The sequence below is a fragment of the Ixodes scapularis genome, unplaced genomic scaffold, assembly GCF_016920785.2.
Source record: "Ixodes scapularis isolate PalLabHiFi unplaced genomic scaffold, ASM1692078v2 PGA_scaffold10__122_contigs__length_95168666, whole genome shotgun sequence".
NCBI classification, from domain to species: domain Eukaryota; kingdom Metazoa; phylum Arthropoda; class Arachnida; order Ixodida; family Ixodidae; genus Ixodes; species Ixodes scapularis.
Window position 1 is genome coordinate 83707155 of NW_024609836.1, and position 27224 is coordinate 83734378.

General features: G+C 48.1%; 1 protein-coding gene across 1 annotated transcript in view; it reads right to left on the bottom strand.

The window, feature by feature from the left end:
• The window catches only part of LOC8035299 (protein pellino), a 61918-nt gene that overhangs the window by 21802 nt on the left and 12892 nt on the right, over positions 1-27224 (bottom strand). The window contains exon 2 of the mRNA XM_029974238.4: positions 1365-1619. Coding sequence (XP_029830098.1) covers positions 1365-1619 — 255 coding nt within the window. The remainder of the gene's footprint in view (positions 1-1364; positions 1620-27224) is intronic.

Consider the following 27224-nt stretch of genomic DNA (forward strand, 5'->3'; position numbering starts at 1 on the left):
GTACAGGGAAAATTCTGAAAAACAGCCAGAGTCTTTTTTAACAAGAAACAAACCCTGTTTTCTGAAGTCAAGGCTGCTTGCTCTCCTACTCTTGTATGTCACATTTGCTTATGAAGCAAACTCAGAGATGTTTCTTTCTAGGCCTTGCAGATTTGTTTAAAAAAAGCCGTGAACGACACACTAATGCACACGGGCGAGTTATACGGACATGGAGACATACATAGTGTGCTAATCGTCTCAATAGGTCGAATAATGATCAAAATTTTGTTAATTAGTAAAAATAGATATATGGTTCAAATTAGAAACTTGCTGAGCATTATCAAAAACCACTAGATCAGAATTTCTTACAAAGACTGAGCGTGCAAGAACTCTAAAGTTATCACCTGTGCAACAGGCACAAGGCTGGGGTCAGAAAACGCAGGTGATTAAGAGACGGAAAAGCACGCAGGCGCATTATTGCACAAGTAGCCTCACTCCGGCTGGAGTGGTAACTCGAGCAATCCACCATGCTTATATTGACTGATTTAGTGTTTTTCGATGACGTTCAGCAAGTTTCTAATTAGAGCCATATGCTTATTTTCATCAATTCAGACATTAATATACTTTAGTTAATCAGTCGACTCATTGTTACCATTAGCCCCTTACACTGTGTCCCCCTGGCCGTACAAGTTACCTGCACAAACCACACTGGCATAGCTTTTACGTATCTTTTTTTAACAACTCTGTTCAGCTTAAAAAGAAACATCCCATATATTTCTGAACCTTTTGGCACCTTCACCAATGCAAAAGTTAATATCACAATTATGCGGCAATAGAAACATCTAGGGTTGCATTACACTCCTAGCTAGATACAGTTGTTAGACGGCCATTTGAAGTTCCGACATGGCCAAAGATCAATACGAGCTCGAAGAAGCCGGGCTGTCATGTTCTGGTTTCCACCGTGAATCGACTTCAACCACCAGAATTGCAACCTCTAGCCATTGCCACCAAGCGTTCCCAGAGCACAGCATCTCATAGCACCTGCTTGACCGTTACGATAGTCCATCGCGCTTTTTGATTGGCCTAAGTCAGCCACGTTGACACTGGGAGAAAAAAAAATGAATCCAAAATTGAAAAGCGACAGGTGCGTTGGCTTTTGCTCAGGGCTTTCCGTACGTCGGCCCGTCTGCACGCTCACGAATTGGTTCTTACAGGTTTGACCGCACCGGTTCGATTAGATTTTGCGGTTGATGCGAGTGCCGCGATTCTGAAATGACAGTCGGTAGTTTCGGTGCTCCAGTAACCCTCGACGGCACCGGTCCTAACATTCACAGGCGGTTTCCGTGGCGACACGCCTCGACGCCTGCGCTCAGACAGCAGCTCACCCTAGGAGCACGAGCTCGCCGAACTTGACCGGGGGTGGGGGCTGCTGGCCGTTTGGTGGCCGGGGGGGCGGGTCGTGGGGTGGGCAGAACAGCAGGGCGTCGCTGGGGCAGCTCTGCTCCTCGCTGGGGGCGTCCTGGTGGGGCGAGGAGGGCCCAGAGGATCCGCTCGACGCCTCACTCGAGTGCCCGGGGAAGACCGGGCCCCGCGGGGGGCGGCAGCTGGCACTGGCGCCGGTGGTAGAACTGCTGTCGGCCCTGCACACACCATTCGTCACAATCGGCGTCGGTCACATACCAAAACGGTACTCAGTTTCGAGCCCGGTTCACACTCTTGCAGCTGCGTACAACCGTGCGCTTCAAAGGGAAACTGACAGGTCAAAATATATATATATTTTTTTTTTAAACAATTGAAAATGAAGCCTAGATGCTACCCTCAAAATTCTGAACTTGGCAACTCAGTATTTGTGAAGTAAAAAAACAATTCCCTAAAGTCAAATTTGAAGTTCCCGCGAGATCCTCGCCAGTGCAGTGATGTCAAAGATTGAACCCTCCAAAGTTTGATCCCTCCCGACCTGAAGTGTCGCGTTCACCCGCGTCCCAGACCAAACGCTCTTCTCCCTGCCTGTCGCCTATCGCTGTGAGCAACGGCACTCCACTTTCGAGCTTTAAGTTTTTTTAGGGCCCTTTCAGCAAACTCGCATTCTTTGAAACTGTGTGAGCTTGAAGAGAATGCATGGCGGAATTTTGTGAGTGACGTAAGGGAAAACGTTGCGCCGGTTCTGCGTGAAAGTCTGCCCCGGCAAAGTCACAACCAAAACTACGCTACAGACACCAAACCCAGGTTGTTTTCACTGTCTGACAATTTACTTTTCAAAGTCTGTGATGTCGTCGGGCATCTAAAAAAGAGAACTTCGTCCGATTCCCCAATTATCATCAGTGCTACATGTGTTGGGCACCGCAGAACCGCCATGTTTTCCGAGGGAGAATAAAAAGCCAGGATACTGCGGTAGCAAGGAGGCGACATCACTCCGGTCTCCGATTTTCGGTATTTAAAAAAAAAAAAAGAACTGTAGTGCGTTTCCAATTCCGTTAAAATACATGTCTTACGAATGCCGTTATTAAATATTATAGAAATGTCAGTTACAAAGCATCTAAATTTAATAGTTTTTGATGTCACAAATAAAAAGAAGCAAGGAGGTGAGAAGAGAGAGAAAAACGGCAAAAATAGAAAAAAAACTCGCCCGAGAAATCTTATTTTTTTGTATGCGGTATTTTTTTGTGTGTCTATGACTACACCTTGCATTGCTTTAGACAACAACAAAAACATACATTTTAAGGTGTCAGTGCCCTTTTCAAGGCTGGTGCACACGCTTGCGTTCGCTTAAATGGAGAAGTCGCAAGTGTGTCAACCAGCCTTTACGACCGTGTGCCTTAAAACCTTAAAGCCTCTTGACGAGAGAACACGCGGAAACCATCTAGGGGATACAAAACTTGAAAGTATAAAACAGAGAGGACGAGGACGGGAACAGGACATCATCTGGGGGTAGACGTGGAACATTGAGCATCTCTATGCGGAGCGCAAGTTCGTCTGCTTCTCTTGCAGGGGTTTTGGCGACGTCAGAACCCCGAGCTCCGATTGGGTTTGATTGAACGACAGGGGGTAGACCTCAAGGCAGCTTGCTTTAAGGTCTACCCACTATCTTTCAATCACAGCCAATCAGAGCCCGGCGTTTTGACATCACCAGAACCCTTCTAGAAGAAGCAGACGAACTTGCGCTCCGCATATATTTCCTATTCTTTTTCGCGAATCATTCGTTGTTTATTGGCCCGTACAAAAATATTTTTGACGACATAAACAACCATTTTTCCCATACTTGAATTCACCTCAAAAACCGCAGTAAACAAAGGTCCGTCTCCTCGCAGAGCATTATTAATTTATCCCTTTACAAGGGGAATTAAGATATGTCCTGTCCATGTGCATTTCAGATTTACGACGTGCTATTTTGCTGAGACATATATTTCAAGCGCCAGAAGCATTGTTTCTTCACCTGACAACCAACTTTTGTAAGGACTACTTCGCGCGGCATAGGAACAATAAGCAGAACTTGCTTGTTTTATGATCTGACGACGAGTATAGGTAGGATGCACATTTCATCTCGCAAATATTGCAGAACCTTTGCTCTAGTGAAATTTAGTTCCAGGGCTACCCCATTGACGGCGCTATCGTGCAATCCCGTCCTGAACGATCACAAGGATGCACATGAGATCCCCTCAATGAACTCAACACACGCGCGCTCGCTCGCAATCACCTGCAACCAGAAAAAAAAGCGGCAGACTGGCAGCATCTAAAAGACAGCCCAGGAGCACTTCTCATCTGCATATAAATAAACTCCGTGGTGCTTTAAGTATGTTTAAGCATGAGCATAGCAGTAGCTACGAGAGAGAGCCTTGGGCTTTCAGCATCCCTGCCAATCATGTGTGTTTGTGCAGTGAAAGCGTCTTTCAGGGAAACGTGCTTGTAGCTTCTTTGGCTTTGCTCGCACATAAAGTGAAACAAGATCTAGACTGAAAGTTTTGCAGTATTTGAGGGATCAAACCTATGCACCATCTATGAGAAACGGTCACTTATAACAGCGTCACAATTATTTCAAGCCCATGGTAAAGGAATGGTGTGTAAAAAAAGTTAGGAAATATATGCGCAGATTGAAAGCGATCCGGGGCTACCTGACTGATGGCTCCACGTTAGGAACCATTGACATCACTGCCAACTGCCCTTCGTGCTTTCAAAACAAAAACTATTAAAAAAAAGAATGTGTGAAGCTGTTACTAGCAATATAATGTTCTTAAAAATTGCTCATTCTGTAAATAATGTGTTTCATGGTGTTGCTGTGGGCACCAAAATAAAATTAAAATCCTGGTGTTGAATCTCCAAGCCCCGATGAACTTGGCAATTCAGCAGAAGTTGACATTGGGAGAACGCTACAACTCCCATGGGCCAACCAGAGAGACAAAGAAAAGCGTGAGATAGCTTTTCATGGGAGGCGTTGTCACATGTCCCGTTCTGACACTCTGTTTGGCTCACTGAGTTGTAGCTTTCGCCGCTTGCCAAGTTCAATGAAGCAGAGCACACGAGTCAGGCAAGCGTTATTGGCCGCACACTTCCTTTTCCGATCAGATTGCACCCTCTGCTAAATGATGCAAAGCAGATAACTGTAGAGCTCATACATAGCAATCTGTTATCCTCCCATACATACTCGTCATCACCCCAAGAAAAAAAAGCTAGTTTCGGATATAGTTCATACACTGCTCCATGGCCTCTGAGACGCGCGCGAAGGCTTCTCCGACCGCCCCATTCGACTCGCTCCCCAGCAGAACGAGCGTAATTGTGCTAACTCCGTTGTACGCCACGAGGTGGCGACGTCCTCCTATTCATCACAGAGCGACAAGCAGTCAGCATCACAGGCATTGCGGGTGGGTGGTGTCAGTCGCGTCGTCGGGCTTCATCTTGCATTTACCTGGGCTCCGCTGTCTTTTTTTGTTTTCGTTAACTTCCTGGTCCGCCCAAATGGGTAGTTGGGATTTCGGGGGGAAAAAAGAAAAGGTTGGTCTGGTAGGACTGCCGAACTGGTTTTCCTTTATTTGCCGAAACAGCTTTCTACAAAGCACATTTTACGTGCGTTGTGCATTTTCACAGCAATAGCTGGTAAGGGCTCTTCCTCTTTTCAAAATGATGTAGGCTGTCTGTGTCGTCACTCGACACCGCGACGTCACGTGACTTCATGACGTCTTGCGACGTCACAAAATGATGTGGCAGCACACTGTCACATGATATAGTGTCACATGACGTCGTAACATCACGTAACTATGCGAGTAGTCGTGTGACATCATCTATCTGGATAGCTTTATCATTATGGATGAGTGCGTCACCCTCCGAGCAGACATTGGCAATGGTTCCTCCACGTAAGATGCAAGATACACAAGGACACTTGAGGGTTCGATAAGGTGTCGTAGCTATCGCTGCAATTACAAAGAGACCCTAGACTGTAGAGAGAAAGAGACGTCCATCTCAAACCATGGGGAGCACTTGCAATTTAGTGACGCCTCCCGCGCCGATTGGTGGCAAGTGCAGATGCGCAGTGCTTTCGCGTGGTCGGGAGGAAAGGAGGAGGAAAGGCAGATGTGCTTGCAGACGACCAACGCCGATATTTGCCAATGCGCTCGCCACCTGTGGCAGCGCTGGTAACTGTCAAGAAAGCTCTTGACATTGATGTTCCAAATATTAGAAAGTGCAGAGTGTTTAAAAAGTTAACAGCACTGATTTTGCCGTATTTAGAGAAGTGCCCCCTTCTAGTGTGCCCAGCAAGAGATGACCATGAAACAAAAACTTTTAGGATTGTAATCGAGAAGTTTCTACAGCCACTCCTGGTCAACATATGCATGACTATGACTGCTATGACAGACAGGGTAATGTATAAAAAAAACTGCTCGAAGCCACTGCATCGCAAAGTACTTTGAGTCTAATAAAAAAAATTCAAGGCTTGAAATCTGCAAATAAGCCAGGTTGGAAGTTGGAATACCGAATAAGCAAGGTTAGAATGAGGTTGCAATTTATAAATAAACCAGAGTTATTTTTCTTGAGATCTTATTGCCTGTTTGCATATCAATTAAGTTACATCACAAGGTGCATAACGGGATGTGGTAATCTGTGCTACATGTGCCAAAACCTAGACGTTTACAAGATAATGCCCTACCCCTTCAATCAGTACCTACAATTATCACCAAGTTTATAAAAAACAAAATTGGCAAAATCATTGCGAGGGGGTCATATCTCACTACTGTAATATTTTCCTTAAAGCCGGGCTCATACTGGTTATACATTATACAAAAGACAGTCTGCAAACACATTCAAACGCAAGTCACCATGAGATCCGTGCTTTGAGTGCCGCATGGCAACGAGCTTGAGGAGAAACTTGACATGTGGCATCCGAACCACTGATATCGCGGTGACTGACATCTACAGACTGCATTTTGTATGATGTATAAGCAGTGTTACTCCGGCTTAAAGGTGCTTCTAGTACAAGCAAACACCGCAATATGACCCTCATAAATTGCATAATAAATAATAAAAAAAATATTAAAAGGACAACACGAGGACTGCACTTCGATAGTATCAAACCTCATGCTCAGGATTTAAAAAACTTTCAAAGCATGTGCAGAGATTTAAAGAAGAAAAGAAAAAAGTATGGCATGATTATTTTTACTTAAGGAAATCCAAATGTGTAATGTATGGAGCTAAAATTTTTCTGGAGTTTTATGCGCTATAGAGATTGCAGTCAAATATATCAAAAGGCGCGCTTGTACCGCTAGACACCAGATGGCCAGATGAATATTTAAAATTAAATAAGCATCACAACTTGCCTATCTACTTCTCCAGAGCAGCTTTTCACCATTCTACCACAAAGCACAAAATTGTATAAGTAGGAGCTGCAGTAACTCGACGTAACACAACAATTTCTTGGACTGGAGTCGGTGAGCATAGCCTCGAACCGCACTCCAGTAACAAGTTATATTCTCCAACCAGCATGACTCGAGGTCACGTGATCCACGCTGCCGGTGTCCTGACTGGCTCGCATTGCCCATCCTAACGTGCGCCACGGTCTCACCCTCCTCCCCCCACTCTCCCCTCCCCCCAACAAAAAGAAAAAAAAAACGACATTACGTGGTGCACCAAACGATCATGCAGAGAAGAGCCAAAGTGAAAAGGTAATTTAGGATGGTGCCACTTGCATTCTCGAGATCGGCGGCGTCGCACGCTCCCACACCATGACCGACGCAGGCGTTCGCGAACGTAAACCGCTCGACGCAGCTCCGGCGCTTCGGACGCAGTTCATTTAAACCAGTGTTGTCGTCACCGACCGCCAACGCGGAACGGACACGAGAGGTTCCGCCAAGCTCCGCTGAACCGGCATCGCAGAGGCAAAGAGCAAAACCTCCGTGGGGTCGCGTCACCTAAACTTAGTAACGGCAAACCGCTTTTGCTACTTTCGTCTTTATACTTACATCTATCTATAATTTTACTAGCTTCGGTCCCTTTCCCTCGCGTAGGGAAGCGTAGAAGTGACGCAAATAAAGATGTACAAACAGAAAAAGGGGCTAGGCAAGTTGCTAAGCGCCGCTAGAACGACGCAGACATTAGCAAACAGTAGCAGACGAGAGTGGCCTGAACCAATATTGCCTGAACCTTCTAATCGGGCGGCGACTTGCACTACTTAGCCAAGCTTTTATCTGAACGATCAACTAATCTGCGTTTAGAGAAAAAAAATGAATAATAAAAAAGCTATTATGCTTAAGCATTCTAACAGTACACTTCTAAATTCGGAATTAATGGAGCGTGGTAAAGAATCCCATATCGCTTCGCTGCGTAGGGTGCGCCACTCGACGGCAAACAGACGCACCTTCGCAAACAAAACCGAAACCAGTTTCTTCGGCATAAACTGCGGGGCGTCGGGACTTTTTGAAGTGTCCCTTGTTGGCAGTCGACATTGTTCCTTCTTTCTCTCGTTTACTTGAGCAATTTCTTTGCCTGTCGGGCAAGCGGAACCACTCAAACTCCTCGTTCTTCGACATGCGCGATTTCTGTCGCGTCGCTATTTTTTAACGACACACCGTCCCGCGAGATTGTACAAGATTCCCGAGCTTGCTTGTAGCTTTTTAGCAGCATTTTTTTTTGTTAAAATCGGACACGCTCAGACCGTTTCACGCATCATAAAAGAAAGAACAAAAAAAAAAAAGGAAAAAAAAGCACACTACCCCAGATTTCTTCCGACAAAAGTCAAACCGGCTGTTTTCTCGACAAAAGCTATCACGAAAATAAAAAAAAAAAAAAGTGGAAAGGCATGGCAGACGTTTGACCCCAATACAGCAAGGCAATCATAGACCTCAAAGGGCCCATGAAACGATTTTTGGGTTGGGATAAATCATTTTAGATTGGGATTTTACTAATAGCACATCGTTCAGTGGGCCAAAAGAAAAAAGGTAGAAAGTCAAAAGCCTGACTTTCAGTGCGAAAATTTGAAAACAGAGCGGACTATTTCGTACCTCCTCCCCTTCGTAACCTCTCTGCCTTTTCACTGTGATACATCCGCGGTCCCAAAAGCGCGTCCTCGGGTCCAAACTGACGTCACACGAAACCGGACCTCATTTAGTCCCTTCACCCCTAAGCTGACATTGTGGTGGAAGCTACGCGCTTGCCGGAAGAATCAGCCGCCTCCGTTTCATCACCAGACCTCATTCTCTGCAGCCACATTTGCCACACTCACGTGGCAAAAGTGTGGCTAACCCAAGGAGCACGTAGCTTCCACCGCACTGTCAGCTTAGGGGTGAACGGGGTAGGGAAAGAAACTTTTGTCTAAATTTTGAGCGACGGGCTAATCTTCTAGGGGGAGAATGAATCTGTCCGGATTACACAAACCAGGTTCCGAGCGAGAGGGGCCTCCCTTCTTTTCGTCTTCTTGAACTGTTTGGGGGAATGCGCGATTTATGAGTTGAGGAGGAAAGCGAAACAGGAAAAAGTTGGAAAAGCGTTTCATGACCCCTTCAACGAGGAAGGCCCCTTGTACATACATTACAGTGATTACAGGCTGCAAATAGAAACAATACAAATTACCGCGTCCTATTGCACACTGCGACGAGGATACTTGACATCGTCTAAAAAACAACCAAATACCTCACTCAAATACACACACACAATAAAAAGCGGCAGCCAATGTTTTCTTGACATCTCATGCTTATTTTATTTTCTCCGTTAATAAAAGAGCCCCAGGATTCACGACGCCGGTTCGGTAAATAAAGGGTACGGAACCTGCTCTACCGTGTCCACCACTTTTACTTTGGATGGACTCTCGCAGGTTGTTGCATAAAGAGACCGCAGAAAGTAGTACCTGAAACTTCCACGACGACGGGAAGAACAGCACACGCAACGGAAAATCACGCTTTTCGAATGTACTGCCCAGCCCATTCAATGCTATGTCAATGTCACGTGAACTACGGGAGGGCCGCATAGTCACGCGATCAAAGAACACCGATGCCCCTTCGTGTCAAATGATCTGCCTTGAGGCTCATAAAGCATTATTCAATATGCTAAAGCCTGTGAACTTTGTTCCCTTTCCCATGATTATTTTAACCCAAGACTAAAGCAGAACGAGGAAACTATTTTTTACAGCTGAAGAGGAACTAACAGGGACAGACACCGTCTCTAACTCAGCTGTCCCTGTTACTTTCTCTTCAACTATATAAAAAAAAAAAAGGTCCTCCCTCTGCCCAGTCTCGGGTCAAAGTAATCACGGCAAACTTTCAACAGCTCGCCTGCGCAATGACCGTAATTTTATTCCCTTTGCGGGATACGTATCAGAAGAAAAAAAAAAGGGGGGGGGGGGGGGATTGCGTTATTATTATTTCGAATACACCGTGCACATTTTTTTTCCCTTGCAGTTTGCATGCTGCTCGGCGCACACATCTAATACATTTTGGTTTAGTAGAAATACATTTTAGTATTTCTACTTTTCTTTTTTTAGATATTACGACCATAGTACTGTTCACGTGCCATGCGCCAATTAACCTTCACCGTCGCTTTAATAGTGGTCTCTTGCAGCTCGTCTTCTCTGCCGTCCATATATTGTTCGTTGATCAGAGAAAGCACCCCCCTCCCTCCCTCCCCTCTCTCTCTCTCTCTCTCTCTCTCCCTCCCTCCCTCCCTCCGAAACGGGACAAAACACCGTCCCACAAACAGGGAAACGGAACAAATGGTCCCGGAACAAATGGTCCCGGAACTAATGGATCCAAGTACAAACTAGAAAAAAATGGCCCGAGATAAATATCGCCAATGCGGCTTCTGCGTTTTCGGATAAATTTAATAAAATCCATTAACACTCGCCGATTTTCGAGGCTTGCCGGTTGCACGAACTCGACCTGTTTTGATATTTTTTTCTGGGAGGCTCAGAAATGTTTTGCGAGCTCCGGTCGTTGTGTTTGCTACCACCACGCGTCATGACGAGATGAAAGTTCCGGGACCATTTGTTCCTACACTCCCACAAACAAGCACGCCGGTGGGACAGCGGGGACCAAAGACGCAAAAGCGAGACCTGTCCCACCTAAATCGGGACGTCTGGTCATTAACACCATTCGTCCATCCATCCTACTAATCTGTGTCAACACCACTTCCGTCACCAGCGCCGTCTTCTCCCCTGTCCTCTGTCTCCCAATTTATGGCTCAGGATAACGCTGCGAAGCCAGCAAAGAGGACTTCCACTTCGTTAATCGATGATAATTTATTTAAGACTGAAGGGTCTCGTTGTCCCCCCATCTGGTCAACAACCGAGCGCCGGCGCCTGGAGACTTGTTTTCGGTCGCGTCTGTGGCGAAGACGGCGCCTTTGGCGCCACCAGTGCCTCTCTCGAGACCCATCTGGAGGACGGCGGCGGTGAACATCTGCCCTCCGGAAGAGCGTCGGCACCCGAGGGCCTGCACGTGTGGCGGCAGAGCCGGAGGGCGAGCTCCAGCGGCAGACCGCCCACGTTGGGGAGAAAGCCTTTCGCCAGTCTAGCACGCGGCGGCAGAGGGGACAATGGGGAAGAAACTAGGAGGATTTAAGACGGAGATTGGAAGGGGACTTTTGCGCGGGGAACGAGCCGCGGCGGACGTTCATGGTGGCGACGACCGCGACGTCCACTCGGTAGATGGCCCGGTAACACGGTCCGGACACAGAAACCGGGATCCATCCGTCGACGGCGGCGTCTCCAGGATGATGCGGTGTGTACATTTCCCTATCCCGAAACCCCCTAGCAGAATGTGAGTGGAATAAACCTTTCTGCCGAGAGTTACGCGTGGCTGTGCCACGTTCATCAGGAGACAGGGGAATCGGACTAGAACCCCACAAGACATATACTAGTGTCTAGGAAGCTGCGGCAACATAAGACGCAAGGTATGCTGACGTGGCCATCAGCCAATCCGCCTGAAGCTTTCTCCGGAGGATCCCCCTCCTGTTCCGACGCCACCGCCAGGCGAAGTAAACACAACTTTGAGGCACTGTGAATGAATGGCGCAGTACGAGAATATGGCGGCTCAGCGGCCTCCGCCCGTGTGCCCGGAGTCAACATTGGAAACGCCTTATCAACCCCTGGCCCGAAGTACGCGCACGGGAGGGGACAGTGCGAGGTACACGAGGCGCCTCACGGTCACGCCCGTCGACGGCGACAACGACGCCGAAGCTAAGCTTGCAGCAAAAATCTGGCTCTCGCCGTCCACGGCAGAGGCTTATCTCTTCGCGGCAAAGCTCGCAAACAACGCGGTAACTGCGTAGACCACCACCGGCGGCAATACGGTGATGTTTCGTTATTATGCAAACCTTCGCCAGCCCCCCCCCCCCCCCCCCCCTTCAATAAAAGAAATGGGTGTATTTACCAAGTTAAATTATCAGAAAGAATAAACAAAAAGACGGACAAGACGAGACATCTTTCGCGCTCACCGTAACTTTACCAAGTTAGTTCCCGAAATCTTTGTTTACAAAGCCACATTAATGGGATTCATGCTAGAGAGCAACGACTGGTTTACAATACAGGCTCATTCTGAGCTCAGATTACATCGTATACACGAGTACGCGAACAGATCAGGTTGCGGTTACACAAAACGCAGCTTGTCGACGAACGCAAGATGCAGCGGTCTGCTTTAGCGGAGAGGGACACAGCTGCGTTTGAACCATGGCATTTCGAGTTGTCTCTCCCTTACAAAATGTTTCGGCCCAGACCGGCTGTTGCATAAACCACTATACTTTATATAACGAGAAGGAAATGGTTGCGAAAGCTATAGGACACGGTAGAAAGCAGACAGAGGTGTCGGAACAAGGCCAGGAAGGGGGCCAAAATTCCACTCGGGTTTTCCGCATCTCCCGAGACGAGCAGTGTCGGGCTGAGGCTCTGCGCAGGTGTAGTCGCGTTCCTAAGGTCAGCTGCTGTCATGCTGCGCTATTTCACGGCGTTCGTCAGAAATGGGAGCGAACCTTTGACAGAGTCACTTCGTGGCGAAAAGGCACCGCGTACATACATCCCTCCATCCACCGTGAAGGGGAGGGGGTGCCTTTGTTTTAGCGTTCTCTCCGCTAAAGTAGAGAAAGGTCCGACTTCATTTTTAACCTTTCACCAGACTGTGTAGGTCGGACATCCTCCGGCTCGCGTGCAATTTTACACTTAACGGCCTACAAGAAAAAATATATATTTAAGAAACGAAATGAATGAAGCGAGTTGACTATTGAAGCCTTGGGCGGCCGAACGCCTCACAAAGGGTTCCTTTAGGCAGAACCCACACCACGAAGCAACAGCAAAAGTAACGACAACGACAATAACCACGAACAACTCGCCCGCGGAGTAGAGCCCGGAGCGTGAAAAAGGAAGCCCCCGGAAATCTCAGAGGGGCCCAGATCTCCGACGTTTCACCGAGAGACAACCTCTTCAGAGCTGAAGAAGGTTCTTGAAGAAACGTCGGCTGTGGACACCACGACGCCGCGGTCACGACGCCACCCATACATCATACAAGACGCAGTCTGCATACACTGTCACACTGGTCATACGAAAACTGTCTGCAGAGATATCCGGAGCATACATATACGCCGCGTATTTTGTACGATGTATGCGCTGGGCGTGACAGCGGCATAACTGTCCCAGAGGGTTCTCTTTTCCCGCGCTTCCTTGCTCAAACTATACGGTCGTGATCTGTCTGAACTCGCCTCAGAGCGGTGTTGTAACGGTGGTACCACCGGCCCGCGACGTCCTTACCGGCTCCTTGTACACGGGGCGGACGGAGGAGCCTCGACGCACAGGCACTGGGTTGCCGTCCGCGTCTTCGGCGATACCGTCAACGTCCTCCTCGCCCGAGTCCCGTCGAGGCCCGTCGTCCGAAGCCGTTGACGCCGAACGGACCTTCCGAACGACGGGCGACCCCAACTCCGCTTTCTTGGAGCCTTGCTGCGGCGAAGTCCCAACCGCCGGTGCGGTGGCCGTACCGGGAGAAGCGTTCCTCCTCACCACGTACTTCCAGAAGAGCTGGAGGACGGCGCCCAGGAAGATGAAGACGCTCACCACGAGGGCCACGAGACCGTCCCACATCGGAGTCGCGGCGCGCACCAGGGACGTGAGCGCTCCGTACTGCTCCAGGGTTCCGGAGTCGTCGCGCCCTGCTTGTGGACCCCGGTTCCTGGACGGTTCTTTCTTCCGGGCGCTTCGGCTCCTGCAGGGGACGGGTCCCCACGAGACAGGTCCCCTCGGAGGGCCGCTCGATGCAGCTGGCGTAAGCTTGCGACGTCTCTCTCTGCTGCAGGGCGCGCTGTACTTGCGTTCTCGTCGGCGTTCTTCTACGGATGGCACGCCAGGAGAGACGTTTGCCGAACGGACGCGTTCCGCTGCCGGACTTGCCGTTTCTGTCCGTTGAACACCCGGCCCGCTGCAGAACGTGCTCCGAAGCTCCAAGTACGTCTGACTTTCCCTTCTTGCTGTCTGTCAGATCCGTGATACGCTTCCAGTCAGCCCTTCACAGATGAACTACGTCGAGGGCTCCAACTTCACTCCGATCATCAAGCTCTTCGCGCACGCTGCCAAGATAACATTCACGTTCCGGATAGTTCCGCAGTTCTTACGAACAGGAATCCTTCTGAGTAACGTAGAACTGCGTCCAAATACGACCACAACCAGAGGCTTCTTCTCTCACCGCGCACACTGTCTCAATCCGCGAACCTGAGTCAAGGCAGTGGGTCCGATCCCTTTCCAATGACCGCTCGCCAGCAGCCCGAACAGGTCGATGCAGACAACGAGGAATCTCTCCGCTAGCCCACGGACTTGGCCAACCACAGCCGGATCCAGGACAACAACAGCAAGAAACGATGTCGACCAACTCTTCTTCAGCTCTGCCCGTGGTCACGCGTCCAAGTCCACAAGACCACAACTACACGTCTACGGCAAGACACAAAACGTGTCCGCGTCCTTTATACACGGGACGAGTTTACCGCTAGGGGAATAGGGTAGGCGTATGGCGTAGCGAAAGCCGTCGCGCAGTCTCGACTCTGGAGGGATGGCGTCGTCCACATTCGCAACAGGGCGTGGTGCCCCGAGGGAGGCGCGCAAAAGCCTGCCGGCGTGCGTGACCAGGAACCCTCAAAGCGCGAAGGAGTTGAGCGGCGATTAGGCTGCGTGCGCACCAGCGCAAGCGAGCCTCAACAGGCGTGAAGGGAAATGCTCGCCCATGGCGCAAAGGAGTGTGTCACAAGAACGGCACGGTCGGGGGCCATATTTTTCTTCAGGCCCGGGCGGTCTGCGTGTGCCTAGATTTCAGAGTGTGTGAGAGCAACTCGAACCATGAAGACCGTTGGGCGTCCGTCTTCATGGTACGAGTTGCTCCCACTCTTACATCTGGGTTCTCTAGGCGGTCTTGGGAGACCGCTGCGTCATGACTCTCGATTGGAGACAGGAAGCTTCGCGGGTTAAGAAGGTCCCGTGAGAGAAAGGGAAAGGCCACCCGAAGAGGAACGTAAACAACACGCTAGGGAACGTGGGGGAGTCGCATTTATAAAGCGCTGATTATGGAATATAACCGGCGTTTCAGCTGGTCCCATATTACTCCGCCTAGCGACAAGTCTGCAACTAAAAATGGGATTCGTTTTCTTTTCCGCATAGAGTGCCAGGCGAGGAAACCGAACCGTGCTTTCTCGCATCCCAAAAAGATAGTTGAAGGAATGGTCGAAAGTCCAGGCCACGTCATTGTAGCAGGCGGACGTAAAGGCAGACGCCGTCCGAGGCCTGCGAATGACGTCATCGTTGGATGGATGGATGGATTAATCTGGATGAGCCCTTTAGATCGGGCGGTAGCTTACGCCACCTAGCCATTTTGTTTTACCATTTAAGCTTAGAATATTTAAATGTGAAATCTATATTCACTCCGCACTGCAAAGAAAGTGAGGCTATGAAACCCCCTTGCCATCAGTGAATAGGAAAATACCTAGTTTTCTCTCGCTTTCTGCCACCATTCACTTAATCTTTGCTTGGTAATCTCTACAGTCTTGAAATCCGCTCTCCCTTCGCTGTCTCTAAAACCCAATGACTTTATTAAATCTATGTTGTCTTCGGTAGGCATAGGGTGAAGCCCTTTACAGTAGAGTATCAAGTGCTCAGCCGTCTCGTCCTCCTCTCCACAAGCAGTGCACACTGTATCAATTTCCTGGTACTTCACTCTGTATGTTCTGGTTCGCAGAACACCCGTCCTCGCCTCAAACAGCAATGAGCTTCCCCTAGAATTGTCATAAATGCTTTCTATGGCAATAACTTTTTTGTTTAATCTATAGCTTTCCAGAGCCGTCTTTGTCTGCATTCCCTCTAGCCACCGATCTCTTTCTGTGGCCTTAACTTTCTTCTTAACTGAGACTTGCTCTTCCGTATCTTCGCTATAGCCCAAAAGCTTCCCTCTTAATTTCCTAGTGCGCTGTCTCCACTTTGTGTCTACACTCCTCATGCATAAATAGTTGAAAACCTTGCGTGCCCATTGCTCCCCATCCATTTGCGCACATATTTAGTGGATCCCCGACCCGCCCCAAGCGGCAAACAATAGTACTATCGATAGTCGGCTATGATAATTGACTATCGATAGTCGGCTATCGATAGTACTAGAGAGTTCTAGGGAACCGTTTGCGCACACCCGATACGGTACGATGGCCCCTCCGGTACGAACTGCACGTTCGCTACCGCAGGACACTCGCACATGCGCAGTTCGTACCGGAAGGCCCATCGTACCGTGTCGGATGCGCACGAACGGTTCCATAAAACTCTCTGCTATCGATAATACTCTCGATAGTTAGCTTTCAGTCCACCATTGATGCTAATGAAAGTCAGCTTTAAAAAAAAAAAATCTATCGAGTGTTAAAAAAATTAAAACACTAGAAAAAAAAAAGGGAATGACGTTGGATGTGTACCGGCAGACAACGCGCGGTTTGGGGGATAAAACAGAAATGGCGGTTTACTAATTTTCCTGCGCACATATTTTGTATATTCATGGGGCTCAGATATCAGGCATTTGTAAAACTGTTCGGCATATTCACTATTTTTTGTTTGTCTTGGGGCACTCGCTGAAGACATTTAGTATCGGGGTTGTCACAGGTTTGCTTCACGCTTGTGTTTCCTTTATTATTCAATTGACACATATTCAATTCAATTCAATTCAATTCATTTATTTACTCCCACTTGTACATATGGATAGCCTTGACCACTGGCAGGTGAAAAGGACTGCTCTGCTCGGGATGGTAATTTTTGGTTTTTTTCGTAATGATTATTTATAGCGAATTCCCGAAAATTGGGAATTAGCTGTTGACCAAAGCACTAAGGCTTGTATGCCGTGATATGTTGCCACTTTTTGTTCGGTTCTATTCCGGCAGAGTTTAATAACGGTGGCTGGGATAATATTCACCTGTTGGTGTAAAATACAACTTTAAAATACACAAGCCGTCACATAATCTATAAATAAATATATTTGAATCGATAAATGTTACAGAGATTTTGTTGTGCAGCCTAATTCAACATTATCAGATAAAAAGCTCGTAAAAAGAAGACATAGTTACTTTATGCTTTTTCCATTCTTCGAATAGAATAAGTTTGAGAACATAACGTTAACTGGGTCAAAAATAGGTGATTAAAACGAAAATTTCTCATGATCCAAGTAACAATATTGTTCGCAATTAGGCATTATTTTAGTGAAAAAGGCTTGTGAATCCGAACTCCAATACTGTTTTCTTACTTGTTTGCAACCTCTTTGTTTCGAAGAAAAAACAAAAACAAAACAAAAACGACACTCTTATTACTTTTTCATCCGGGTAAGGTCACGTCTCCATACGTGCACATTCGATCACAATCGTGAGCATTATATTCAAGCAGGGTCCCGGATTTATGCAACAGATATGTAGTTTACTGATCAGGGGCAACAGCAATATCCATTTTTCCGATTTTGCTCATAAGAAGCAAAGGGCACACTCCAAAAAATAAGCAAAAACAGCAAAAAAAAAAACAAGATACATCGACAATTTATTAAGTTGATATCTTTTATTCGTATTCCAATAGTTATACAATAGATATTTTGATAGTTTATTGTCAATAGTTTCTAAGGATGATTTCTACCGTTTGATCGTTCCTCGATGATTACGCGGAAGCCATTAAGTGGAGCTGCGTTTTCTCTCCAAGCCACCCGAACATTTCCAGGGAGGTTCTATCGATAGCATAACGACAGCTGGATACCGATAGCTTGTCGATATTCGACCACAAACAATTTCACGATAGTCGACTATTGACAGTACGCTATCGAGTTTCACGATAGTCGACAATCGGTAGTTTTACGATAGTCGACTATCGATAGTATTCAGTGTAGAAGTTTGTTTGCGCGACACAAGGGACAATCACAAGGGAGTAGACACGGACAAGCGCAACTTTCAACTAGTTTATTCGTGCCGATCAACCACGAAGATCGGCACGAATAAACTAGTTGAAAGTTGCGGGTCTCCGTGTGTACTCCCTCGTGATTGGCTCTTGTGTCGCGCAAAAAAGTTTTTTTTTATAGTATATTTTCGATAGTAGTATAGATAGTTTTACGATAGATGACTATCGATAGTTTTTTGTTTGTTTTTTTCACTATCGAAAGTTAAATTTGGCTTCCACTGTTGACGGTATAGATAGCGCTATCAATAGTTTTGCATTACCATAACGCAAACTAAACAACGCTGGGAAAAAAACAAACAGGTGGCGTTAGAGTTGTATATAGAGAGTTTGGCCATTCATTGGGAAGTATTGGAGAAAAATGAGGATGGGCGTGTTCCAGGGCGTCTTCACAAATTCGAATGTAGCCAGCCAGTCGCGAGAGACGAAATTAATAAGAGCATGCGTCGGAGTACCTCTCGGCGAGCGAAAATATGGTGCACGTGATATTTCCATGACGGTCACGCACAATCCCGGTGGAGGATATATACAGATATTTATACTCTATTTCACCTTATGATGTACAGCGGGAAAGGCTACAAACGCGAGCTCCTTGGTCTGGGCCATGGTCTGGGCAGATCTCGGCGGCACAAGCTCTCATGCAATAAGGACAGCTGCCAACGCTATGAGCTCGCGCTTCTAGCCTTCGCTGCGGTACAACATAAGGTGAAACGGAGTATAGATTATATAAAAAGCGTGCGCGACTAGCAGAACGATCGACGTAGTGCGACTAACTACATTTCTTTCTCACTTAGCACACGCACAAGACACCCTTTAAACATTATTCCATTTCAGCCTCACATCAACAGTCTTCAAAAATTATTTCTTTCCCACGCACAATAACACTTTGGAATAAAGTAGGCGGGTCAATTCGTACGCTTCCCTACGATGCATTTGTTTCATCCATTTCCAGAATTACTTTTAATTATTATGCGACTGTCCTTGTATGTCTGTTAATTTTAGGGTGATTTTGTCTCTATAATGTTCTCCCCACTCCTGCAATGACCTCCACTGAGGTCGCAGTATTTGGACATAAAAAAATTTTAAAAAAAATAACATACGCCAGGCACCAAGGGTCGGGAATCTGCCGTCCGAACGGTCAGAATCCGCGTCCGAGCAAAAACAGAGTTCGAGCGGCCCATTCGTTTCCCACATCTTTTTTGCACGACGATAATCGAAACATCACGTGCACCACATTTTCAACCATCAAGAGTTACTCCATTTCGCTCTTACGCACTTATTAAAACTGTTTCTCGCTACCACCGCTAGGGCATTATTTCCGCTTCCGATTAGCCAAGAGAGCGCACGTCAAGCCCTCTTTCGGCGTCTGGTGCATGCCCTGGCCTTTGCCCGCTCCTTTCATTAGAGAGTTTTAGCAGATCGTTTTTTCGCCCCGATAACGATACCTCCTCTCCCTTCCGGCGGCCTTGGGCATGCATCGTATCGTTATCGGGACGAAAAAACGATATACTAAAACTCTCTATTGACTGGCCGATTCGAAGGGTTCAGCCTCATCCCTCCATCGGGGGAAAGGCGCAGCTAGGCCTTGTCCTCTAGGCGGTATTCCGCCCGTTCCCCCGATGGCGCCCTCGGGGGCACGTGCTACACGGAAGACGGGGGCGTCGGTCGTCGTCGTCGCCAGAAGCTCCCTTCGTTCGAAGTCGTTAGAGCGGTCGCCCCAAGGACGACGCCGCCGCTTCTCCGCCAAGGTCTCCGAGATCGTCTTCGCGCCAAATCTGCCCAGAGGGGACTTCGCTACTGTTTTACCATAAAGGCCCGTTCACACACTGGGGTTTGCTTACGACCCAGGTCTTGCGATCTTTTATGAGAACACACCGGCGTGGCGGCGGCTACTGTCGTGGCGACGGCAAAACAATGTCTTCGCCCACACTGGAAGTGACGACAATTCAAGATGGCGGCGCCCTTGAGGAAAGGCTCTGTAGATAGTTACGTACACATTTGATCTCACAAATGCCTCTAGGGAAATGCAGTTCCAGGACCACCTCACGCTGGCGCCATCTATGAGGTGGTCCTGGAACTGCATTTCACTAGAGGCATTTATCTCACAAATGCCTCTAGAGAAATGCAGTTCCAAGACCACCTCACGCTGGCGCTATCTATGAGGTGGTCCTGGAACTGCATTTCACTAGAGGCATTTGTGAGATCAAATGTGTACGTACTATAAAACAGCCTTTCCTCAAGGGCGCCGCCATCTTGAATCGTCGTCACTTCCAGTATGGGCGAAGACATTGTTTTGCCGTCGCCACGCCAGTAGAAGACACTTAGGATTAGGGGTGTCGCGAACTTTTGTCGAACCAGATTTTTTGGTCGAACTTTCGGGGTTCGACTGGGTCGAACCGGTTCGACGAACCTTCGAACTTTTCACCAGATTCGACCGGTTCGACTTTATGGACAGTGTGGCCAGACCTTGATACAAGCATGTCTAGGTTTGGAGAATTTCTTTTTTTATGCAAAGGGTTATTTTATTGTGTGAACAGCTGCAATTAAAAGAAACATTCTATTCACTGAAGAAGTTAATAAATTAAATCTTAGTACTGTATTCACTGAAATAGCCGATCAGCGCTGCACTTAATTCATCTCTTAGCCATTACCATCCAATCCGAAGCCAACTGGCCAGCCTGTCGCGCATGCGCACATGAGTCGAACCTCAATACAAGGTTCGACGAACTTTCCACTAAAAGTTCGAAAAAGTCGAACCTGGTCGAACTCGAACCGCGGCCGGTTCGCGACACCCGTACTTAGGATATAAGCGTAACTGTCACACATTAACGTTTGGCCTCTCTCTTATTTGTTTACGAAACGTTTCAGTATTTTTTCGTAGCCCATACCGGATACGCCTATGAGGCAGCTGGGGACGAGAGTACACATAAAAGGAAATTTGTAAAAACAAAATATATCTCAAGCTAAGGAAGAATATATTCCCGAAAAAAGAGAAGGAAATCTACGGAAACGCCGTTTGTTCCGCGGCTACCTGATAGAAGGCGCCACTGTGTTCTCTCTAATCTTACCCGAGTAACCTGCCACTTACGTCAGCGGGTAATACCACGTGACATCGCGAGTAAACGATCCGCAACTCGATTTTGGAACGGCCGGGATAATCACCTGGATACTACGCGGATTGGCTTCGTCTTGGGCTACGGCAAAAAGAAAACATAGCGGCGATGGCGGAAAATAGCAGACGATCTCTTTTGATCACGGAGAAACCAAATAGAGACGATAATGTTAACCGCTCCGATAGAGACGATATTAGGGAGTTTTAGCGAGTCGTTTTTCAAGCACACGGTTCCGAAATCACGAACGGTACAGCTGGTCCGTTCCGTGAAACCGTACGTTCAATTTGACATACTTTAGCGAATCGTGAAAGTGGCGCGACCGTGTAAACGATGATGATGATCTTGCTTAACGGTGGCGCCATCTTCTAGTAAACATGTGAAGCATTCTGCAACGTGCAAATCAGTGGCGAAGGTGGCGGACACCGTGGTGGCGGCTCGTGTTTCCGGCGTACGACTGATGTAAACAAGACAGCCGACGTAACATTTGCCGGTCGGAATTTCAAGAACTGCGAAGCTAGATAGAGTAAAAAATGTCTGAACGACCGTAAAGGTATGTGGTGTGTCTCCGTCATCTTGAACTTGAACGATCGTGAACGTTGTGTGCCATCGAACCAAATCATTTCGTCTGCTCGCGGTCGCCGCGGCAGCTAGTCTGCCCGCAGATCGCTAAAATTTACTAGCATGCGCAGTTTACAGAATTCACAATCGCTTACGATTGTGAGCAGTTCTCGAAATGATTTGGTTCAACCTCTCAAATGAAGCAGACTAACAGGACGGCAAATCGACTCCCGCTGTCCCTAGGCCTAACGCTCGGCTGGGTCGGCAAAGGCGGTCGCCGAACCGACCGCCATCTTTTTTTTACCCGAGTCGTGAACGGTGCTGGCTGCGTTCCGGTGACGACTCCAGCGGCCGGAATGGGAGAAACGAACGAGAAGAGCCTTCCGACTTCCCGAACGACTCGCGCGCGCATGCGCAGTGGCGTCGCGGATGCGTTCGAGGGCGAACCGTTCGTGTGGAAACGACCTGCTAAAACTCCCTATTGGCTCCACCAGCTCCTTTTGCTCACCTTCCTTTTGGGCCGCATATTGAGATAAAAATTACTCATTCCTTTCAGTTAGACATGAATTTTTTTTTTTTTTTTATTAATCTGCGCGATCGCAGTAAGTCTTGTCCAGGTGCCATAAACAGCATAGACTCATCGTAATTAGCACGGATTGCGTTTTGCGGATAATGCTCCCACACGGTGTAGCGGTAGAGCACATGGGGCTTTCTCAACAATGATATGTAACTTACGTTCACTTTGACGCGAATATGATTATAAAATGGCAGAGAGCACTTCGCAACCGCTATAGACAATTTATTAGGGAGGGAAATGTGGTGGGGTTGTTGACTGCACGTATACATTAAATCTTCGATGCCTTCACTGCTTTACAAGCGTAATCCTCTCATTACACACACTCTGGGGAGAAAAAAAAAAACCCCAAAAACTTCCACACTATGTACTGCGTGCGAACATTTTCATCCTTTAACGTAAGAATACGGAGTTCCCTCCAATTCTGAGGACGAGGATGCGGAGAAGCTCCTGTTTACGCTCACACTCTGACAATAACAAGTATATCTTCCTGAGGGAAGGTACACGGTCTGAATACATTCCTGCGTTGAAAACAGCAAGTTGGAATAACCACACATAAATGGCTGCACCTCATTCTTTGTTATTTCGAACGTCTGCCGCAAAAGCCAACGGAGCAAGCGAGCTTTGACGGCTGTCGGCGCAGGAAGCAGACGACGAACAGATCACATGACGTATTTACTCGATTTGATCCGGCGTTAGCCCCCAATCGAGGAGGGTAACGTGGGTAATTACTCCGGAGTAAACAACCCGCTTCTGGAACGCGAGTTCTGACGTCATCGAGTAAGCTCGAGTAAGTTTTGAAACGCCACGGTACGAAACCTTTACTCCGGAGTCGGATCGAGTAAATTTTGGAACGCAGCCACGGTCGTAAGTGGTCACACGTGTGTGAACCAGCCTTAATTTGGAGAACGGCGAAAGCTACATGGTTCCCAGGGAGCCCATCGGCGCGTCAGAGTGAGGCACGTGACAACCGACCATAAAATGGACCCTTTCCAGATGTACGCGCCCTCCAGTTAGCGTTTCCCAGTAGCTGCTCCGAGGCCGCCATATTCTGGGAATCCATTCGGAGCACGCACCGGACACGAGTGATGCGTGAGCATTCGGGGTGAAATCGGATACAATCACACCGTTCGCGCAGGAAGCGACGCCCAATGAACGGACGGACGGATGTTGCACCCTGTAAAGGGCGGTAGCTTGCGCCGCCTATCGTGAAATTTTGGCGGTCACCTACTGCTGCCCATGTAGCACGACGAGCTAGAGCAGTCACGTGCTCAGCTCCGTCGCTCTCATTAGGGAGTTTTCGTAGATCGCGTTTACCCCTCCGCTAAGCTATGGCTATGGCCACCCGCAAAGTAGAAGCCGCTACTGCGCCTGCGCGCCAATGGCCTTGACTGTAGAGTTCCGGCTAGCGTAGCGGGTAGCGGAAAGTGTTGCGGGATAACAAACACGATCTACGAAAACTCCCTATTGGCTCCAGGGGGCCGTAGCGTTCCTGCTCTTTGCTAAGCTACGCTGATACGAAGCGCAGAAGCCGCGCAAAAGGACGTGGGTGCAGCCTCGAATTACTGTTCGCCGCTTCCTTCGACAAGCTTCGTCAAATTTCCGCATTTTTGTTTTTCTCCCAAACGTGTACCACGCGGAAGCGTCGGAACAGTCGCAGCATCCAATCCAGACGACAGCACGGCGCCATGAATCGCTCCGGGACACTTTTAAATATGCAAGGTCTCCCGCTATCACTTCGTGGCATAAATAGGGATTTTTAGAATAGCGCACGCTAAAGCTTTGCGTACGCAAAGAATAGCGTCGTCGCCACTGCGCATGCGCCGAACGCTAAGCATGTTTTGCGCTTTGCGTGCGCAATTTTAGCGTGCGCTATTTTTCGGAAATAACGTGAGTTTTCAAAGAGTCTTTGCACTACTCCAAGGAGGATTCGTGATGAGAAGTTGGCTAAAGCCAAGACGAGCGGAGTTAAAAAAATGGCGGCTTCCAGGATTCCGCCTGTAAGTACAGTGAACTCCGTGCAATGTCTGTAACCATGGGGGTATGATTTTTGTTTTGTATGCGTTTGGCGTTTTCGTTGTCATTATCCTTTTTATGCATGTTCATTCTTCCCACCGTAGTGCTGCTTAGTTGCCATTAATACAGGGACTGTGGGCACGTAAAGCTGCTAAGCGCAGCTTTTTTTCCACAGCCCTTCCATCTGCATTTTTTACAAGGTGGAAATAAACACATTTGAATTTGAAATGTCGGCGGCTGCTTTGGCGGCGTCGTGAGTGCGACGTCGGCGGCATCCTCGCGACTGCGATTTTCAATACGGGACGACATTGTACGCGGTTTGGCAACGATCACCGGCAACTTGATCCTTGCGACGCGCGAACATTTCGCGGCGAAGGTGCGATGTGCGAAGGTTGCCAAATTAGTACACGACACCTCTCTTGCCGAGGCGACGCAAGCGGACACGACCGGTCAACCGCTCGCGTCGCATTCTCACGTCTAAACAAATCTAAAATAAAACTTTTAACCAAAAAACTTGTTTTGTTTTTTCTAAAGTTACAGCCTTTTTTGTGTGAAATAAAAATTATTACTGTATCTTGGTGGCGTCGCAAGCGCGAGCTGATAGGGCTTTTGCGTCGCGACGGAGAAACGCTATTCTAAAACTCTCTTGCGTAGCGTGCGCTAATACAAGCGCTAAATCTAGCGCTAGCGTGCGCTAAAATTGTGTACGTTATTCTAAAACTCCCTAATGTAGGTTCGTATTAGTACAACAGCGCTCTTATCACCAACTCGCCCAAGCTTCTGTCTTATGAAATGCACGGTTGCTCTGGGCATAGAACAGCCAGTTTATTAAATTAAAAATATATATATTATCTTCCATGGGTACTGTCGCGGACAATACGAGCTTGAAAAGTCCTTCGTGCTCCTTTGGTGTGGCCTTTTCAACGGCTGTGGTCCGAACTAGGAATGGAGTGCAAAGTTGAGGTCCCACACTTCGGACTACTTGACACACTGAGAGATACTAGAACAGGGGTGGCCAGGCTGACCCGGCCCAAGAGCCGCAAACAAAACCACGAAACTTCCAAGAGCCGCCTCAAAGAGGAAAGGCAGAAAAAGGAGGAGGGTAAACTTTTGTCCAGATCAATAAACAAGACTTGAACTACTTTCAATCTATTCGAGTCAAAAGCAGTCCCACCGTACGTAAGGTAGCAGTGACAAAAGACTACCCAACCGCAACCTGTCTTTTCGATATAAAACGCGTTCCATTTCTATTTTCGGGGAAGTGCTCGTGTAACCGGGAGGGAGGCGAGAGAGAGAGAGGGGTTGGAGGGGGGGGGGGGGGGGGGGCAGGGGCAGGTTTACAAGGGAGCCGCGACCGCACTTTAACATACGAAAAGTCGCAGCTTGGCCACCCCTGTACTAGAACGCAATGGGGACGGCAGACGCAGAAAAATGCCCATGCATATTGCCTCCGGGGGTAAACCGTAAAATAAGGCGTACGGAACATTTTCAGGCACGCTGTCTTGGAGCGAAAATTACAACCGCCAATTTTCGTCTATCTTTTGTGACAAGGTCCAAGCGATATTCGAAAACGACGTCCTTCCAGACATGAACCGGTCGTCGCCACACCGCCGAATCTTTTTTTCAGCGGGCCTCTGACAGAGGGCATTCACGCGGTCAAGCGTCGCCCAGGAGGAGCGCGCCATCGCGTGGCGCCCCTTTTGTTCACCAGCAGGACTCCGATGGCCGGCGCGCGCCGATTCGAGTCGATGGGTGCCTTTTGTGGCTGCGACGACCCGACGCCAACGCGACAAGACGCGTCTCACCGCGTCCGACCGATATACAAACCAGCATCAGCTTTCTTGGCGATTAGAGCACGTCGGAGGTCCACCAATGATGACGTCATTCGCGGGCCACGTGCGCCAACGCGACAAGACGCGTCCGACGCGCGGCGGCGACGGACGCGGTTCGCGACGCACCTTTGTCTGGCTGTCCACACGGAGACGCTTCGCGTCCAACCAGAGCTCTAGAAGTAACATTAGGCGAGTCCCACGAGCTGAACTGTGATATTTATCTATCTATAGTCGCAGTTACAATTAGCTTGACCCAAATGTAATAAAGCTATAGGCCTTTTTCGTGTATACTCTCGCCCCAGCCTGTATCCGGTATGGACGACGGAAAAATAATAAAACGTTTCAACCTGCAAATAGTTCAAAAAAAAAAAATACATAGAGGGGAGGCAAAACGAGAATGTACGACGGTCACGCTTATATTCTCAATGTCTTTTTATTGTCGTGGCGACGGCAGAACGAAGTTTTCCCCCATAAGTGACGACAATTCAAGATGGCGGCGCCCTTGTGAAATCGGTCTATAGTCAGAATAAAAGAATTGCGATCGGCGCCTCTTTCGAACGGCCGGAAGAATCTATCGCACATCAGTGGTGGTCATGTGGTGGTCCAGCCAGCTTTGAGTTCGGAGCAATTTTTGGAACAGAAAAAAAATCACGATATAAAGCAAAGTCTTAGAAAAAAAATAAAAAAAAAAAAATCTCTTTTTGGAGCAGCATTGGAGCAGCACATACGTAAGTTTGGAGCAATTCGGTGCGGTTTCCTATTCGCGATGCCGGCATGCATTGCATGCGATCAGTTACGTGATGCCCAATAAAAAAAACCAAGTTAGCAGTCATACAGTACTATAGTTGGTGACAGGTGACCTAAACTCTTAATTTAAACTCCACCTTTAAAGGAGCTGTGCAACGATATTCAATTGGAATGTTTTTCACTTGACACGAGCTTACTGGCACACCTGGGACTCAAGGATACTCGCACGCAACGTTACTGGCCAAGAAACTCCTTTGTTGCGGTCTAATTTCAAGGACAAGAGCGATCATTTCCATTCAATCTCTCCTTTGCAAAATTTGATGACGTAACGTGGGGATCGCAGTACACCCAAGTGACGATATTTGAATGCGGTTCATAGATTGGACCCGAGCATTGCGTGAGCACTCGACTTGGGCTCGTGATAATTGCTAGCTCGAGAAGCATTCGGGTAGTGACCCGTGTCCAATCGCTGCAACGACGACAATAGCCGAGCCATAACAATGTCTGGA